Source organism: Hemiscyllium ocellatum, chromosome 32, assembly GCF_020745735.1.
Source record: "Hemiscyllium ocellatum isolate sHemOce1 chromosome 32, sHemOce1.pat.X.cur, whole genome shotgun sequence".
Classification (NCBI taxonomy): domain Eukaryota; kingdom Metazoa; phylum Chordata; class Chondrichthyes; order Orectolobiformes; family Hemiscylliidae; genus Hemiscyllium; species Hemiscyllium ocellatum.
This window is the reverse complement of record NC_083432.1, coordinates 44,660,111-44,675,821: the sequence shown is the minus strand read 5'-3', so window position 1 is coordinate 44,675,821 and position 15,711 is coordinate 44,660,111. Positions and strand designations below refer to the sequence as shown.

Below are 15,711 nucleotides of genomic sequence, written 5' to 3'. Positions count from 1 at the left end.
GCAGAGTTCCATTCGTAAAAGATATTAGTGCTTCATGGATTTAGATGCCCAAGGAACTTCACATTCCTGCAACTGCCTTCAGTATTTGCAAATCCATATTATTAATGATGACTTTTGCCATGAAAAACTGACATGAGTTCCAGATGTGCCAATTTTGATCCAATACTCCTCTCTGATGACATTGGCCAGTGCTGTGCTTTTACTAGTTATGTAGCGTTTTGCGATTTTGACGATGTTGGTGGTTCTGTGACTCCAGCAGGGAAGCTACCTTCACAGTCCCCTGTGCTGACAAAGCCCCAAACACTCTGACCCACTCTCTGTGATCACAGCTTCCTTTTGGGGACATGTGATTGAAGAATGATTCCTTCCAAAGAGTTTTCACAGTCACTTCATTCAAGTGTGGAAAACACAATTTTAATATTCTTCCTTCAAACCATTCTTTTGCTTATAGGATTAAAAGTATATCTATTTTTAGCAACATGTGATAAAAAGTATATATTTTTAAATAGCATCTACAAATAAATGGCCTTCAAAAAATGCTACATATTAATACATTTCCCAAGGAGGAAACAGAAAAATAAATATTTGCAACAGTATTTTTTAGTTATAACTTCAACATCATGTTGCAATTGTTACTTGAATGATAAAGAATGAGTAAAGCATTTCTCTCAGCTTAGGGGAATTCTGATTTGGAAATAGGCAGTTAAAGCCTTTGCATAAAGAGATTCCTCCCTCCCATTTGATCCAGAAATTGTAATTTTTGAGAAGTAAATATGGTGAACAGGTCATAATTTTTCTTACATATTTGGTCATGGAGTGTGATGACCTTGGCTGTCAGTTTCTTCATTTTGATACTATGGAAACATCAACACACATTCCACAATAAACGATCCATTGCATTGTTTTACAAAACTTCAAAATAAGAGCTCTGCATCGCATTCTAAAGATACTTTCTAATAGTAAACTTATTCAAGTGTTTGCAATTTAGATATTGCCTGAACCTAAATCATAGAGGGAACATGTTTCATGGACTCCGCACTTGTCTATCGGTACATGCATTGCTTTTCTCAAAGTTGACCTCTCATATATAGTGTCGTATGCACCAACAGCTATGTTGTGTCCTGCATAAAAGTCGACTTTTAATCTGTAAGCGACAGTCGGTAGGGTATGCATCAATTAGGGTAGTGTTGTCCATTAGAAGCGACAGAAGTGTGACGAGGGCAATATAAATTGCAGAAGAGACTTGGACCCAAGGGCACAGCCTGAGAGTGAAGGGAAGACCTTTTAGACAGAGATAAGGAGAAATTTCTTCAGCCAGAGAGTAGTGAATTTATGGAATTCATTGCCACAAAGGCTGTGGTGGCCAGGTCGTTCAGTATATTTAAGACTGAAATAAATAGGTTCTTGAGTATCTAGGGGATCAAAGGTTACGGGGAGAAAGCGAGAGAATGGGCTTGAGAAACTTATCAGCCATGATTGAATGGGGGAACGGACTTGATTGGCTGAATGGCCTAATTTCTGCTCCTATATCTTTTGGTCTTACAATTTTGAGACATGCATATATCTCAGCAGGAAACACACATACACAATATAGATAAACTTACATATATAAATAATCTTACACATGATTGCTTAAACATCTTTCACTAATCAGTAACCACAGGCGTAAAGCACTCAAAAATGATTCAACACAGCTTGCACGCTCTAGTTTTCATCATTTTACTGACAAACACACAAAAACTCCTAATTTATATGGCTAAGTGCTGCAGTGGACAATGTCTAATGTTCATTGCAATTTAATTTTTGACGTTTTGAATCTGATTCAATTGCCTACATAACAACTTTAGACAGTTCTTGATAACATGTCAATTACTTATGAGTTTACAACACAGAAACAGGTCATTCAGCCCCACTGGTCTACACCAATATTAGTGCTCTACTCAAGCTTTCTCTAACCTCCCTTCATCAATCAGTCAGCAAATTCTTCCTTTTTTAAAAAAAACACCTTATGCTTTTTCAGCTTTCCCTCAAATTTATCTGTGCTATTCACATCAACTATTTTATGCAGTTGTGAATCCCACAATTTAAGACTTCCAGCATGGACACTTGGAAACAAACCTAAACTGTAAGAATTAAGCTCTAACTGCATGTTAGTATCTTTTGATGGATTGAGTGACTTGTTCTCTAATAACTCCTACAATGAAATGATATACCACATGCATTATCCCAATCACTATTACCCTTTCACTGCAGTGAACCTGCCTATCGTATAAAGCAAATGATTGATGTATGGAAAAGTACAGCAGCTAAACTCAGAATGACTGCCACTCATCTCTTTACCATTTGCAATGCTTTACAGACTTAGAATAGCCGCAACACAATAGTCACTACCAATGCTGCATCTATGTAGTAAGAAGGATAAAATATTTTTCTTTTGCCACATTCTCTCTTATTCCTGGCCAAGCATCTAGCTCAGCTGCTGGGAGATGCACAGGAGCAGTAGTAGTGCTCCTTTCTCTGAGTGGACACATTGACAAGACAGTATGGATGATATTGATAAATTCAACAAAAAAGCAACTGGTACAACTCTAATCCAAGTTCCTTGAGGCTCGGTGGAATGGAGCTTCACACTACACCACAAAATATTGCATCCTATTCTTGTATTTTCATAGCTGGCTTTAGTAATACTTCATAGACTCTGAAGCAACAATGTCAGGCATAGATTAAAATAGCTCTCTGTCCTATTACAAAAAAACCGATGTCAATAACCATCCTTAAATCTTACAATGGGAGTCTTGTCAGCTACATGAATACAAAATAGATTGATAACTCGGTTTAATAAATAGACTGTATCTTCAATGACAAAATGAAATATATGTTTTAAAAATAACAAGTATGTACAAAACAAACATGAAAGTGCATTATTAAATCCTGACTCTGGTTGATGAATCAGAATTTTCAAATTGACTTTGCTTGTGAATATGTATTCATTGTACTTTTAAGTCAAAATCAATGCATATAGAAGCAAGAGTACTGCTGGAAGCTGAGGGAAAGATCATGCATTGCATAAATGTAGATATTCATACCTTTTCTTTTCCACTGGCTTCTCGTGACACTGTTGAGCCCTAAGGAAGAAAACAAAAAAAATTACCATTATCCTTCCAATAGCATGCACATTATAAAATGCTACTCTTATTAGGATTAACTCCACTGTACACTACACAAACCAAGAAGGATTGTACAAAGTTAAATAGCACACAACACTCTGTTAAAGTCCAACAGGTTTAATTGGAAGCACTAGCTTTCAGAGCACTGCTCCTTCATCAGGTGGGTGTGGAGGACACAATTGTAAGACACAGAATTTATAGCAAAAGTCTACAGTGTGATGTAACTGAAATTATACATTGAAAAATACCTTGATTGTTTGTTGAGTCTTTCATCTGTTCCAATACCATGATAGTTTCACTTCTTTCATATGTAAATCACAAGATGTTTTTTTAAATGTTACATTCTCAGGTTAACTGTAACACTTAGTGTTAGCCAGATAATATGATGCAGATGTTAGCCCCTTGCGTTCCCTGTCTGTGCCATAATGTTTAGACTGATTCTAATCTATAAAGTGAGTTAAGAGTCTTACATGAATTCATGCAGTTTTTTAGCAAAGTACAATGTAACTCTGAAAGTACAAATTCACCCCACAAACGTATATGTCTGCATGTGGGTTTTTGTGTGTGTGCGCCTGTCTGTCTGGGGTGAGGGGTTGAGAGTGTGAGAGTGTGTGTATCTGTGTTTGTATGTGAGTGTAGAGTGTCTTAAGTCTGTGAGGGGGTGCACGTGCGAGTGAGGGAGTGTGTGCGTGTCTGTAGGAGAGTGTGCGTGTCTGGGGTGGGGGGTTGAGTGTGAGAGAGAGAGTGTATGTGTGTGTGTGAGTGTAGAGTGGTCTAAGTCTGTGAGAGGATGCATGTGTCAGTGTGGGAGTGTGGGGAGTGTCTGTTGGGGTGTGTGCGAGTGTCTGTGTGCGTGTCTGTGAACGCATGTGTCCATGTGTATGTGTATATAGGAATGCCTCTGTGTGTGTGTATTGTGCAATGGTGGTCACCTGTAGTGTGACATGAACCCAAGGACCCGGTTGAGGCCCTCCTTATGGGTATGGAACTTAGCTATCAGCCTCTGTTCGGCCATTCTCGCTGCTGCCTGTCCTGAAGTTTGCCTTGGTGGATGGTCACCCGAATGTCCGAGGTCAAATGTCCTGAACTGCTGAAGTGTTCCCCAACTGGGAGGGAACACTCCTGTCTGTTGATTGTTGTGCGGTGCCCATTCATCCATTGCCGTGGCCTTTGCTCGGTTTCCCCAATGTACCATGCTTCAAGGCATCCTTGCCTACAACGTATAAGATAGACAATGTTGGCTGAGTCACATGAGTACCTGCCACGGACATGGTGGGAGGTGTTCCCATGTGTCATGGTGGTATCCATTTCCACACTCTGACACGTCTTGCAGTGCCTACCGTGACAGGGTTGTATGGAATTGTCCTGAAAGCCAGGCAGCTTGCTACGAACAATGGTCTGTTTGAGGTTTGGTGGTTGTTTAAAGGTGAGCTTGTGGAGGTGTGAGGAAGGTCTTGGCAAGGTGAACATCCTCAGCAATAATGTGTTGCAGGTCACGAAGAACATGGCGTAGTTTTTCAGCTCCTGGGACAACAAAGGGTACCCTGTCGGTTGCAGCACGTGGTCTGTCTCCTAAGGAGGTCATTACGGTTCCTTGCTGTGGCACGTCGGAACTGGCAGTCAATGAGTTGAGCATCGTACTCTGTTCTTATGAGGGCATCCCTGAGTTCCAAGTCATTTAGATGGCAAATTTTCATTCACTTTCCCAACGGAAACAAGGAGAGACTGCGTTGCAGAAATATGAAATGGAAGAGTTCACCATCCAATTTCCTTTCTTTCCCTGAGGTAATACTGGACATTTGCATGCTGCCTCTGCCAGGGCACATGCAAGACCCGAATTTGCCCATGTAGGTAACTACAATCAGGTGCAAATCCATAATCTTCGAGGAGAAAGTGAGGTCGGCAGATGCTGGAGTATCAGAGCAGAAAATGTGTTGCTGGAAAAGCACAGCAGGTCAGACAGCATCCAAGGAACAGGAAATTCGACGTTTTGGGCATAAGCCCATCATCCTGATGATGGGTTTATGCCTGAAACGTCGAATTTCCTGTTCCTTGGATGCTGCCTGACCTGCTGCGTTTTTCCAGCAACACATTTTCAGCAAATCCATAATCTGCCTTGTAAAGTAGCAAATTTGAGCAAGCACTAAGTTAGGACAGCCAATGGGGAAGAATTCAACTAACAAGCAGTTTAAGCTCTCACAAATTTTACCTGCTTATCAAAAATACAAAATTCTCTGTGGTGCAATTTTAAAAAAATATCCAGCTCCAACATAAGTCTATCGAAGTTAGGAGCTTGTTCTGGGTAATGCATGCAACGTGTGTGTAGCTCAGCATCTTGCTGAAGTAACTGAAATGGGACGACATGCTGATGCTTAATATGCCTATTTTACATAGAGTAAAAAATGAGGTCTGCAGATGCTGGAGATCACAGCTGAAAATGTGTTGCTGGTCAAAGCACAGCAGGCCAGGCAGCATCTCAGGAATAGGGAATTCGACGTTTCGAGCCTGATGAAGGGCTTATGCTCGAAACGTCGAATTCCCTATTCCTGAGATGCTGCCTGGCCTGCTGTGCTTTGACCAGCAACACATTTTCAGCTATTTTACATAGAAACATGATTAGGACTGTCAACCCTTTGAGTATGGTAAATTACATCATGAATGATCTATGTCTTAACTCCAGTTAGCTGCCTTTCTTCCATACATTTCAACATTTGAACTTACAAATCTATCAAGTTCAGTTCTGAAAATTTCATTGGAGTTCCAGCATTGTTATATAATGGCATCATGAAATTTTCATTTATGACAACCGCAATCCTGAAGACTCAATTTCCATAACTGCAATTTGCACTAAAATCTTTCATCTTAGTTTTTAAATCCTTCCATGACCTTAACCCTCCAGACCTCTTTCTTTCTTTCAGCTTTACCATCCTCTTAAAACTCAGCGTTCCTATTGTGCATCAGGTGGTCCATCCCTAGTTTTAACAATTCTTTCACTGGCACCCTTGCTTTCGGCTGCACTCTGAAATTCTCTGCCTCTTCTTTCAGAAGTTCCTTGAAACCCTAGTCTCCACAGATGCTGTCAGACTCACTGCATTTCTCTAGCAGCACTTTACTTTTGTTCCTTAAAACCCATCTCTTTGACCAAGCTTCAGCTCTGGACTCCAGCATCTGCAGTCCTCACTTTCTCCTCCAAGCTTTTACTCACGCCTCCTATTATCACCTTATATCACTCAATGACATTCTATTTGGTAGCAATTCTCTAAAGCAACTGGAGATGCTTTACAATGTTAGGAAGCAATATGAATGCAAGTTATTGCTGCTGCTGTTCTACTGATCACTGTTGTAATAATGGCTGTTTTTTGGACATCCAAATTTGATCCATCCCATTTCTGATAAAGGGCTTATGCCCAAAACATTGATTCTCCTGCTCCTCGGATGCTGCCTGACCTGCTGGCTTTTCCAGTGTCACACTTTTCGATCCATCCGCCATACACCATGCACATATGCACCTTGCAGCAAGGATTGCTGCCTGGCAACCAGGCGCAGCAACATCCATGGATGGTCTTTTCCCTCTCCAGCTGACAGCACCAAGGCCAACAGCAGTGACCAAATATGAAGAATCAGAACCAACCCAATGAAAGAAGATGATCTTATTATGCATTGAGTAGCTAAAACTTGTAAAGGACTTCCTTATAGGTTAGTGATGACAGATGCAGCAGTGACTTCCAAGAGCAAATCTTGAAGGAGAAATATTTTCCTCTGGGACTGGACTAACTGGATTGCTCTTCCAAACAGTCAAGCCGGACTTGATGGGCTGAACATCAATCTCATGTGCTGTGCTATTTTATGGTTCCAGATTCTTTCGCCAAACATCACATAATTTAAATCTGTTCAGGAGTCACATTGGGACTAATCAGTTTGCATAGATCGGTATGCATTCAGTTAAAGCTTTGGGGACAACTGTGGACTTTCAATTTTTATTGATATAATGGAAATATTCACTTTCATTGGAATATGTTTAAATTGATCCAAATTAAATCTAATACTTGGTGTTTCATAATTAATTATTCACTTGCTTCAATAATTAAATCACTGAATCCATTCTGTAATTAATTGACTTACTGCCAGTGTTTTCTTAATTGTACAACTTAATTTAAAGGATATCTGTGCTGAACATATTAGAATTCAGAACTTGTGTAATTATATTTTCATTTAATATTAGGGAGCCAACTAGATCTAAAGGTTAGCAAACATTTTCTGAGCCAATTTATTGTGACCTCTTAGCCACCGGGCTACAATTAAACTGCAATTTTAGCAGCACAATCTGTCCATTCACACTTAAAATGCCACTCAGTGGTGTTCTTGTAACAGGGGGAAAGCTGAAAATGAGAGACAGTATAAGTGCAAGAGACAAGATGCATTTGAGTCAGAGATTAGTATGAGGAATATGAGGATCAAATTATAGTGAGACTCATTCCAATAACGTGCCTTAACTACAGTAACATAGCCCCAGAAGAGATTTCGTTGATATCTTGACCAATATTTATGCCTCAAACAACATTACTAAAAGAGATCACCGAGCAGTTTTTGTTTGAGGCCATTGCTGCACACACAATATCTGTACACACAACACCATGCAATACTGCCACAGTACCTCTGCCTCCATCACTCTACATCCCAATAGTATCAAGCAATTTCTCCTAACTATTCTCAAAATGCTGATTGCAAAAATTTAAAAATTAATGAACACCCCCAACCCTTTCATCATGGATTCCTCAACTACAGGAAGTATTCTTTGCTCTTTGCAGCTTGTCAAAATCTTATATTGTGATTCCTTTTTATTTATTTTCCCATGAGATGTGGGCATTGCTGTCAAGGCTAGCATTTTTCAGCGATTGTATCTTGCCCTCAGACTGACTAGCTTTGCTAAGAAATTTTAAAGGGTAGTTTATAGTCAGTCAATCCGTGGGTCTAGAGTCACATATAGGTCAGATCAGGTAAAGACAGCAGATTTTTCTTCCTAAAGGACTTTTGTTTTAAAACCAATTCTCTAGCTAGGCAGCATTTATTGCCTAGAGAGCTATTGAGAGTCAATCGCATTGCTGTGGGTCTGGAGTCACATATCAACCAAACCAGCTAAGAATGGCAGATTTTCTTCTCTAAAGGACATTAGTGCACCAGATGGGATTTTGAAACAACTGACAGTGGTTAATGTTAGGCCAGCTCTTTAGTTCATGTTTTGATTGAATTCAAATTTCACCATTCGCCATGGCAGGAATTACACCCCACAAACATTGGCCTGGGATTCTGGATTGCTAGCTCAATGACATAACCAATATGCCACTGCCTCCCAGATGGGTTTTTACAATGATCAACGGAAGTTTTACGGTCACCATTACCATACTTAGAATTCCAATCTAGGTTTTGAAATTGACAGAATCTGAGTTCCACCAGCTGTTGTAGTGTGAATCGAACCAGTGTCCCCAGAGCATTAAACTCAGCCTCCAAACTATTAATCCAATGGCATAACCACCATGTTACTGCGTCCCCTCAATATTTACAAAGTTCCAACATTTTAAGTAGATAGGGACAGTTGGACATAAAATCTGTAGCTTTAAAATATGAATGGGTTCTGTGCCTTTAACATTACTAATAATCGGCAGTACTTTGCTCAGAATTCACTTACTGGGGTTTCCTTGAGTTAGGTCTTGCTGATAAATACCATCTCCACATCAAAGTTAACTTTGAAATTTGCTTTGACAATAGAAACTTTGAAAAGGGGCAAAGTATCCAGTTTTGCTGTATTTAATCCTTTTCCAAGCCTGTTTTTAGCACAGCTTAAAAGGAAATTAATTATACAGTTGAAAATTACAGGAACTATGTTTTATGGTTCATGTAGCACTTTCACAATGATGCAGTCAGGGGTCTGACTCACAGCACAGGCCAACATTCAAATATGCCACCCACAGCTGTGATGAGTTTTAAACGGAGTGGGGGGTTGGCAGGCAGGCATTGAGAATGAAGCAGGGCTATTTGTCTCAAAGAATGATTACTTAAACGATCATTTCCCCTATTATCAGCATAATTCTGGGGAAAGGGCAAGAGAGAGTGGGTGAACAGCCTTTATTCATTCCTGTCACTTTGAACACCACCTATTACCAACCTGATAGACTGGGAATATGCACATTTAACTTATTCACAATGCACATTGCCTTTGTGGTCTCAATTGCTCAGGGACAAGGGCAAGGATTTGCAAAAATAATGAAGCTGGCAATGAGCTAAACGGGTTGCCATCTGTAAATCAGTGCACAACGGAGTGACCATGCTGGGTTTACACGTTATTTTCTGGGACAGAATAGATACAAAGAAAGGGGCCATTTGGTCCACTGTATCTCTGCTGGTTCTCAATTAGAGCTAGTACCTAGTCCCACTTCCCCATCTTTTTTTCAGTAGCACTGCAATTCTTCAGATAATTTGAAAGTTATCATGAACCACACTCTCAATCAATGCAATCTGGAAGCTAACCACTTGCTCTGCAAGGCTTTTTTGTCAAGTCACCAACATATCGGAGTTATTTTGATTCTTCCACCTATGGAATTGTCACTCTCCACCTTCTCTGTCCAAAGTCCCTATGAGTTTGAAAACTCTGTCAAATCTCCTCCTAATCCTCTCCTCTCAGGAGAACAGTTTCAGTGTCTCCAATCAAATCATATAAATTAATTTTCTTATCTCAGGAATCTTGTCTGTACCTCTCTAATACCTTCATATTTCCCTCTCTGAAGCACTGTATCCAGAAATGGATAAAAATTTCAGCTGTGATCAAAACCAGTGCTATATATAGGTTTTTCTCAACTTTCTGGATTTGGAATATTTGCCTTTATATATAAAGCCCAGGAGACTGTGTGTTTCATTAACCACTCTTAACGTGTTCTGCAACCTTCATTAATTTGAGGCAAATATCTTCAGGTCCCTCTGTACCTACACTCCTTTTAGAATTGTACCCTTTATTTTATATTGCCTCTTCTTGCTCTGTCTTCATGCTACTCTGCATTAAATTTCATCTGTCAATTTTCTGCCCATCCCTATTTGAGCCCTTTTACATGGTCTTTCTCAGTTCACAAAACTTCCAAGCTTTAAGTCATCTGAATATTTTAACTTGTTCCTGACAAACCTAATTCACAGTTATTCATGCACATCAAGGAAAGTAGGAGTAATAAAGCCAAGCCCCAATAAAGCCCACTGCCATCCTTCCACCAATCACCCCTCACTCTGTCTGTTCCAAGGAAAGGTTACTGAACTTGAAACGCTAACTTTGATTTCTCTTCACAGATTCTGCCAGACCTGCTGAGCTTTTCCAGCAACTTCTGTTTGTGTTTATGTTTTACAGCATCTGCAGTTCTTTTGGTTTCTCTGAAGGATCATTGGGCATGAGCAATAAATAATGGCCTTACCAACAATGTCTATATCGCATGAATGAATAGAGAACAAAAATAACAGATTAAATCTGGACCTTGCTAGGTTATGGCTCAGCTGTTCAGTTGACATACTTGATGATCCACTGTGGGGAAAGGTAAGTCTGAGTTTTAATTAGAAGGGAAGATTAGCAAGCAGATACCAATAATGAGCAAAGGCTTATGCATTTAACAACAGCAAGCAATTTAACAATTGCTTCACCTGCCATGACTTCATGTAGGGACCATGGAAGAACAATTCGTCTGATTCACCAAAATAGGTTTCTACTCACAGCTGGAGTTCTGAATGTTTTAATAGACTGACCTGTGAATCAGTTCCATGTTTTCAATATGAATATACAGCGGTTAATGCATGTGGTTTGCTCGTGTAAAAGTTAATTCTATTATCACTCAAAACTGTTTACATTCCTTTCTGGGACATGGTATCTTGACCAAATGGCTATTATTCATGAGTAAATCTTGTCAGTGAATATCATCAAGGTATTCCTGTACGGTGAACATCATGGACAAGCCACTGCTGCCTCCAGTTGACATTTATACATATACGCTTCAAACAGGTCACTGGAGAGAGATTAGGGACAGGAATCCTGGCTGATTTATTCTCCTTCCACAGCTCTCGAAACAGGAATCCTGGCTGATTTATTCCCCTTCCACAGCTCCAGAGCATAACACCCCCCCCTTGCCACTTGAGTTAAGCTCAGCCAGCTCAACACCACACACGAGGGAATCAATTAAAATATCTTCCTTGGGTGTGAGGACTCATGATATGCTAAGCCATTGCGGAATAAAATACATTTTTAATGTTTTAGTCATTAATAGCTCTCTTTCTACAATAAAAGTTTTAAAATGTTGCCAGTATCAAGATGCTGACAGAAACAGCAGTGTGATTTCACTTTGCTCTGACAAGGCCTCTGACCACTGACTGCTCCCCTCATGGCCTTCAAACTGACCCCTCCAGATATCCCACTTGCTACCTCTTGACCATTGCCAAGACTCTACCCCCTTGCTGCACAGCCCACAATGTTCTCAGGGAGTGGGGCAGTGAGTGAGGTGGTTGGAATATTATTTAAATAAAGAAAGAATGCAGAGAGCAACAGAACAGAAGGATTACGATGTTGCTGTCTCTGAATCATGATCAGCTAGCATCCAAGTTCAGAGGGTAATAGAGAAGGCAAATGGAATGTTGGCCTTTATTTCAAAGAGATTGGAGTACACAAGAAACTAAAACTATACAAGGAACTAGTCAGATCACAGTGAGAGTACTGCAAGCAGTTCTGGGCCCCTTGTCCATGGAAAGATATACTGGCTTCAGAAGCTTATTTCTACTTGTTTCTCTTACGGTGAGCTACCAAGGCTATTTTTAAATGTTCCTCCGGTTCAATGGTTTTCTTGTCCATTTCAGAGGCGCCAGGCTGCTACATGAAAGGAAATATGAAGCCTTTAGTCCTGCATCATCTCTGGCAGTGATGTCAAAGCAATTGTAACTGCACTGGATGACTAATGCCACCACCATCACCGCCACGGTATTTGTGGTGCAATAGAAAAGAAGTCATGGGAGTCCCTTTGCTACAATGTAATTGTAAATGTTACTGGTTAAGTAAACTGCAGCAGGTACTCAACAAAACATTAATTACCCATTCTACAAAGGAAGCATGCATCTAAAAGTAAAGAGCATATTTTCAGAAAAATGGTTCGAACTTAAAGCATTCAGTCCTGAAATGCTCACTGGTCCCTACAGGAGTACTCTGCAGATGCAACAAAATCTGCCTTCCTATCATCTCCAAACTGACCAATTCGTTATTAGCTCCTTAGGTCTCTACAAGCTGACTTCAATCTCTTCAATTTTAGTATCACGATGTCTTCATTATGCCTTTACATGGCTAACGTTTACTAAATATATACCCTTACTTGCATCGTTTGGATGTTGCTGGATTGTTACCTCATTTCTCCCAGCATCAGAGATGTTCCTTGAGACAGATTCTCTTCTTTTTGGAGTTTTCTCCCTGTACCAAGGGCAACTAGGGACGGGTAATAAATGTGGGCCCAGCCAGCAATGTCCACAGCCCATAAAATTAATAAATTAAAAAAAACACTTCACTTTGTTACCAGTCTCACTTCCTCCAGAAGCTGCCCTGTGCTCACTTGCTGACTATATCTTCCCTTTCCCTTTACCTAGTTTTCATCCCTGCACTTTGCTTACCATTTAAAACTGAAGATACTTTCTGTGCTAGGAGTTTTACAAATCAATTTCTTGCAGGCTCCCCTTCTAACACCAAATATACAAAATTCCACTGGACTACTTGGCTTTGAAAGAAAAATGTGTAGAGAAATTCTGATGCAGGTCACATGTTTCTGTCAGGGAAATTACCTTCAGGTCATATTTCCTGTGCACAGTGAGTCTGTGGCTAAAGACATTTCTTGTTACAGTCATATAGGTCTCCACTCCATCTACTGTTAACCGGTACATGCCCAGGAATTGAGGAAGAAGTGTGTTGCCATGGCATTCCACAATATACTAGAAAAATAAAACAAGAATATTTTCAGAAACAGAAGAAAGTCAAATACGAATACACACTTTTTGTTATGTTTTAAAATGGACCTCATTCCTTTGGACCCATCTGGAACAATGGGCACCAAGACTCTAGCTCAAGCTGCACTGCCAAGCAATCTTTTTCGCTGTTGTTTCCCATACCCTGCAGAATCCACAAACTCTTGCTGGGGTTTGACACATTGGGTGTTGGCCGTTTTTCATGACAGTTAAGGAGCAGGTTACTCAGCCATGAAGATAATCACAGATAAATCTAATCTCACTTCCAGCAGACATCCTAAAGTTAGCAGCAAGAAACCTGGTTGATATTTCCTCCTCATTCCAGGAGTACAAGTCAATTGTTATCGATAGCAGCATAGACTCAAGAACAAACACAAAATTACAGAGGCTTATAAAATCGTGAGCAACAGTGAAGAGGGTTACCTCAGATTACAACAGGATCTTGACCAGATGGGCCAATGGGCTGAGAAGTGGTAGGTAGAGTTTAATTTAGATAAATGCAAGGTGCTGTATTTTGGGAAAGCAAATCTTAGCAGGACTTATACACTTAATGGTAAGGTCCTAGGGAGTGTTGCTGAACAAGGAGACCTTGGAGTGCAGGTTCATAGCTCCTTGAAAGTAGAATCGCAGGTAGATAGGATAGTGAAGAAGGTGTTTGGTATGCTTTCCTTTATTGGTCAGAGTACTGAGTACAGGAGTTGGGAGGTCATGTTGCAGCTGTACAGAACATTGATTAGGCCACTGTTGGAATATTGCATGCAATTCTGGTCTCCTTCCTATTGGAAAATGTTGTGAAACTTGAAAGGGTTCAGAAAAGATCTACAAGGATGTTGCCAGGATTGGAGGATTTGAGCTATAGGGAGAGGCTGAATAGGCTAGGGCTGTTTTCTCTGGAGCGTCGGAGGCTGAGGGGCAACCTTATAGAGGTTTACGAAATTATGAGGGGCATGGATAGGGTAAATTGGCAAAGTCTTTTCCCTGGGGTCGGGATGTCAGAATTAGAGGGCATAGGTTTAGGGTGAGAGGGGAAAGATATAAAAGAGACCTATGGGACAACATTTTCACACAGAGGGTGGTACATTGATAGAATGAGCTGCCAGAGGAAGTGGTGGAGGCTGGTACAACTGCAACATTTAAGAGACATTTGGATGGGTATATGAATAGGAAGGGTTTGGAGGGATATGGGCTGGGTGTTGGCAGGTGGGACTAGATTGGGTTGGGATATCTGGTCGGCATGGAGGAGTTGGACCGAAGGGTCTGTTTCAATGCTGTACATCTCTATGATTCTATGACTGGACAGATTACAACACAGTATGTTCCCAATGACAGACAAGTCCAAAACCAGGGGTCTCAATCTAAGGATATGGGTGGGCCATTTAGGACTGAGACGAGGAGAGATTACTTCAGTCAGAGTGGCGAGCCTGTGCAATTCTCTGCCACTGAAAGTGGCTGAGGCCAAAACACTGAATGTTTTCAAGGAAGGGGTAGATATAGTTCTTGTGGCTAAAGGGATTAAAGGGTACAGACAGAAGGCAGGAATAGGGTACTCAGTTGGATGACCAGTAATGATCATACCAAATGGTGGAGTGCGATTGAAAGGTGAAAAATACTCCTGTTCCTATTTTCTAAATCTCTATGACTCATCATTCTGCCCACTTCACTGATTCTGATTTGGGCTGTGCTCATTGCAAGTTTCAGCATTCATTTCAACGTGGCAGCCAAAGTCATCGTGTTTTGGTTTGAGGTTACTCCCTACCTAGCTTCAAATCAGTGTGAAACGATTGACCAAAAGGAAATACGACATAAGGTCCTTCCTCTTCCCCCAACTGTCACTTTTCTTGAGGTTTTAGTTAAATGTTCACCAACAAATCAAGTGTTAAATCTCAAGTTATGATTTTTTTCACTTCTGATGCTCACCATATTTCCTGTCCAATTTCAACTTGCTGCACATTTAATACCTTGCAAATGTTAAGAGCCCAACATTTGTCACACCACAGCCATTAATCAAACCGAATGTAACGTGCATCCAAATGTACCTGATGGTATTTCTTTAAAATATTGTGCATCTCTGCTACATCTTCGCTGGTTATTGTTTTAATGACGAATCTTTTGTCATATGTGGTGAGGAATCGAGCCCCCATTCGATTCTGCGCATCGCTGTTTAAGGGAGCACTCCGTGTTACTGAATTCTGAAAGAAAGAACAGCTTTTGAGTGCAAATTTCAAGGAACACCTTCTCAAACAAATGGTACATGGATTAACATTGCTTATTGTGACTTCTTTTACCCAGACAGACAGTCATAACAGTGTGGAGCACGCTCCTCAAGGAATGGGTAGGGCAAAAAGTATAGCTCAATTTTCTAGGAAACTTGATAAATAGGGAGGAGAAAGAGAGCCAGTACTGCCTCCTGATAAAGCATGGAAAGGCTTGAACAGAACCTGAAAGCTTAATTCTGTCACTCGTCCCACAAATTTGGTGAATAAATGCAACAGTTCTGTCATTATTAAGAAACAGTGCTTCTGGT

General features: G+C 40.5%; 1 protein-coding gene across 5 annotated transcripts in view; it reads right to left on the bottom strand.

Annotated features, from left to right (window-relative positions):
- The window catches only part of LOC132831016 (phosphatidylinositol 5-phosphate 4-kinase type-2 beta), a 120,862-nt gene that overhangs the window by 27,712 nt on the left and 77,439 nt on the right, over positions 1–15,711 (bottom strand). For all 5 annotated transcript variants that reach the window (XM_060849040.1, XM_060849041.1, XM_060849042.1 and 2 more), the window contains 3 exons: positions 15,224–15,376; positions 13,008–13,154; positions 3,087–3,125 (listed from right to left, as the gene is read on the bottom strand). In XM_060849040.1, coding sequence (XP_060705023.1) covers positions 3,087–3,125; positions 13,008–13,154; positions 15,224–15,376 — 339 coding nt within the window. The remainder of the gene's footprint in view (positions 1–3,086; positions 3,126–13,007; positions 13,155–15,223; positions 15,377–15,711) is intronic.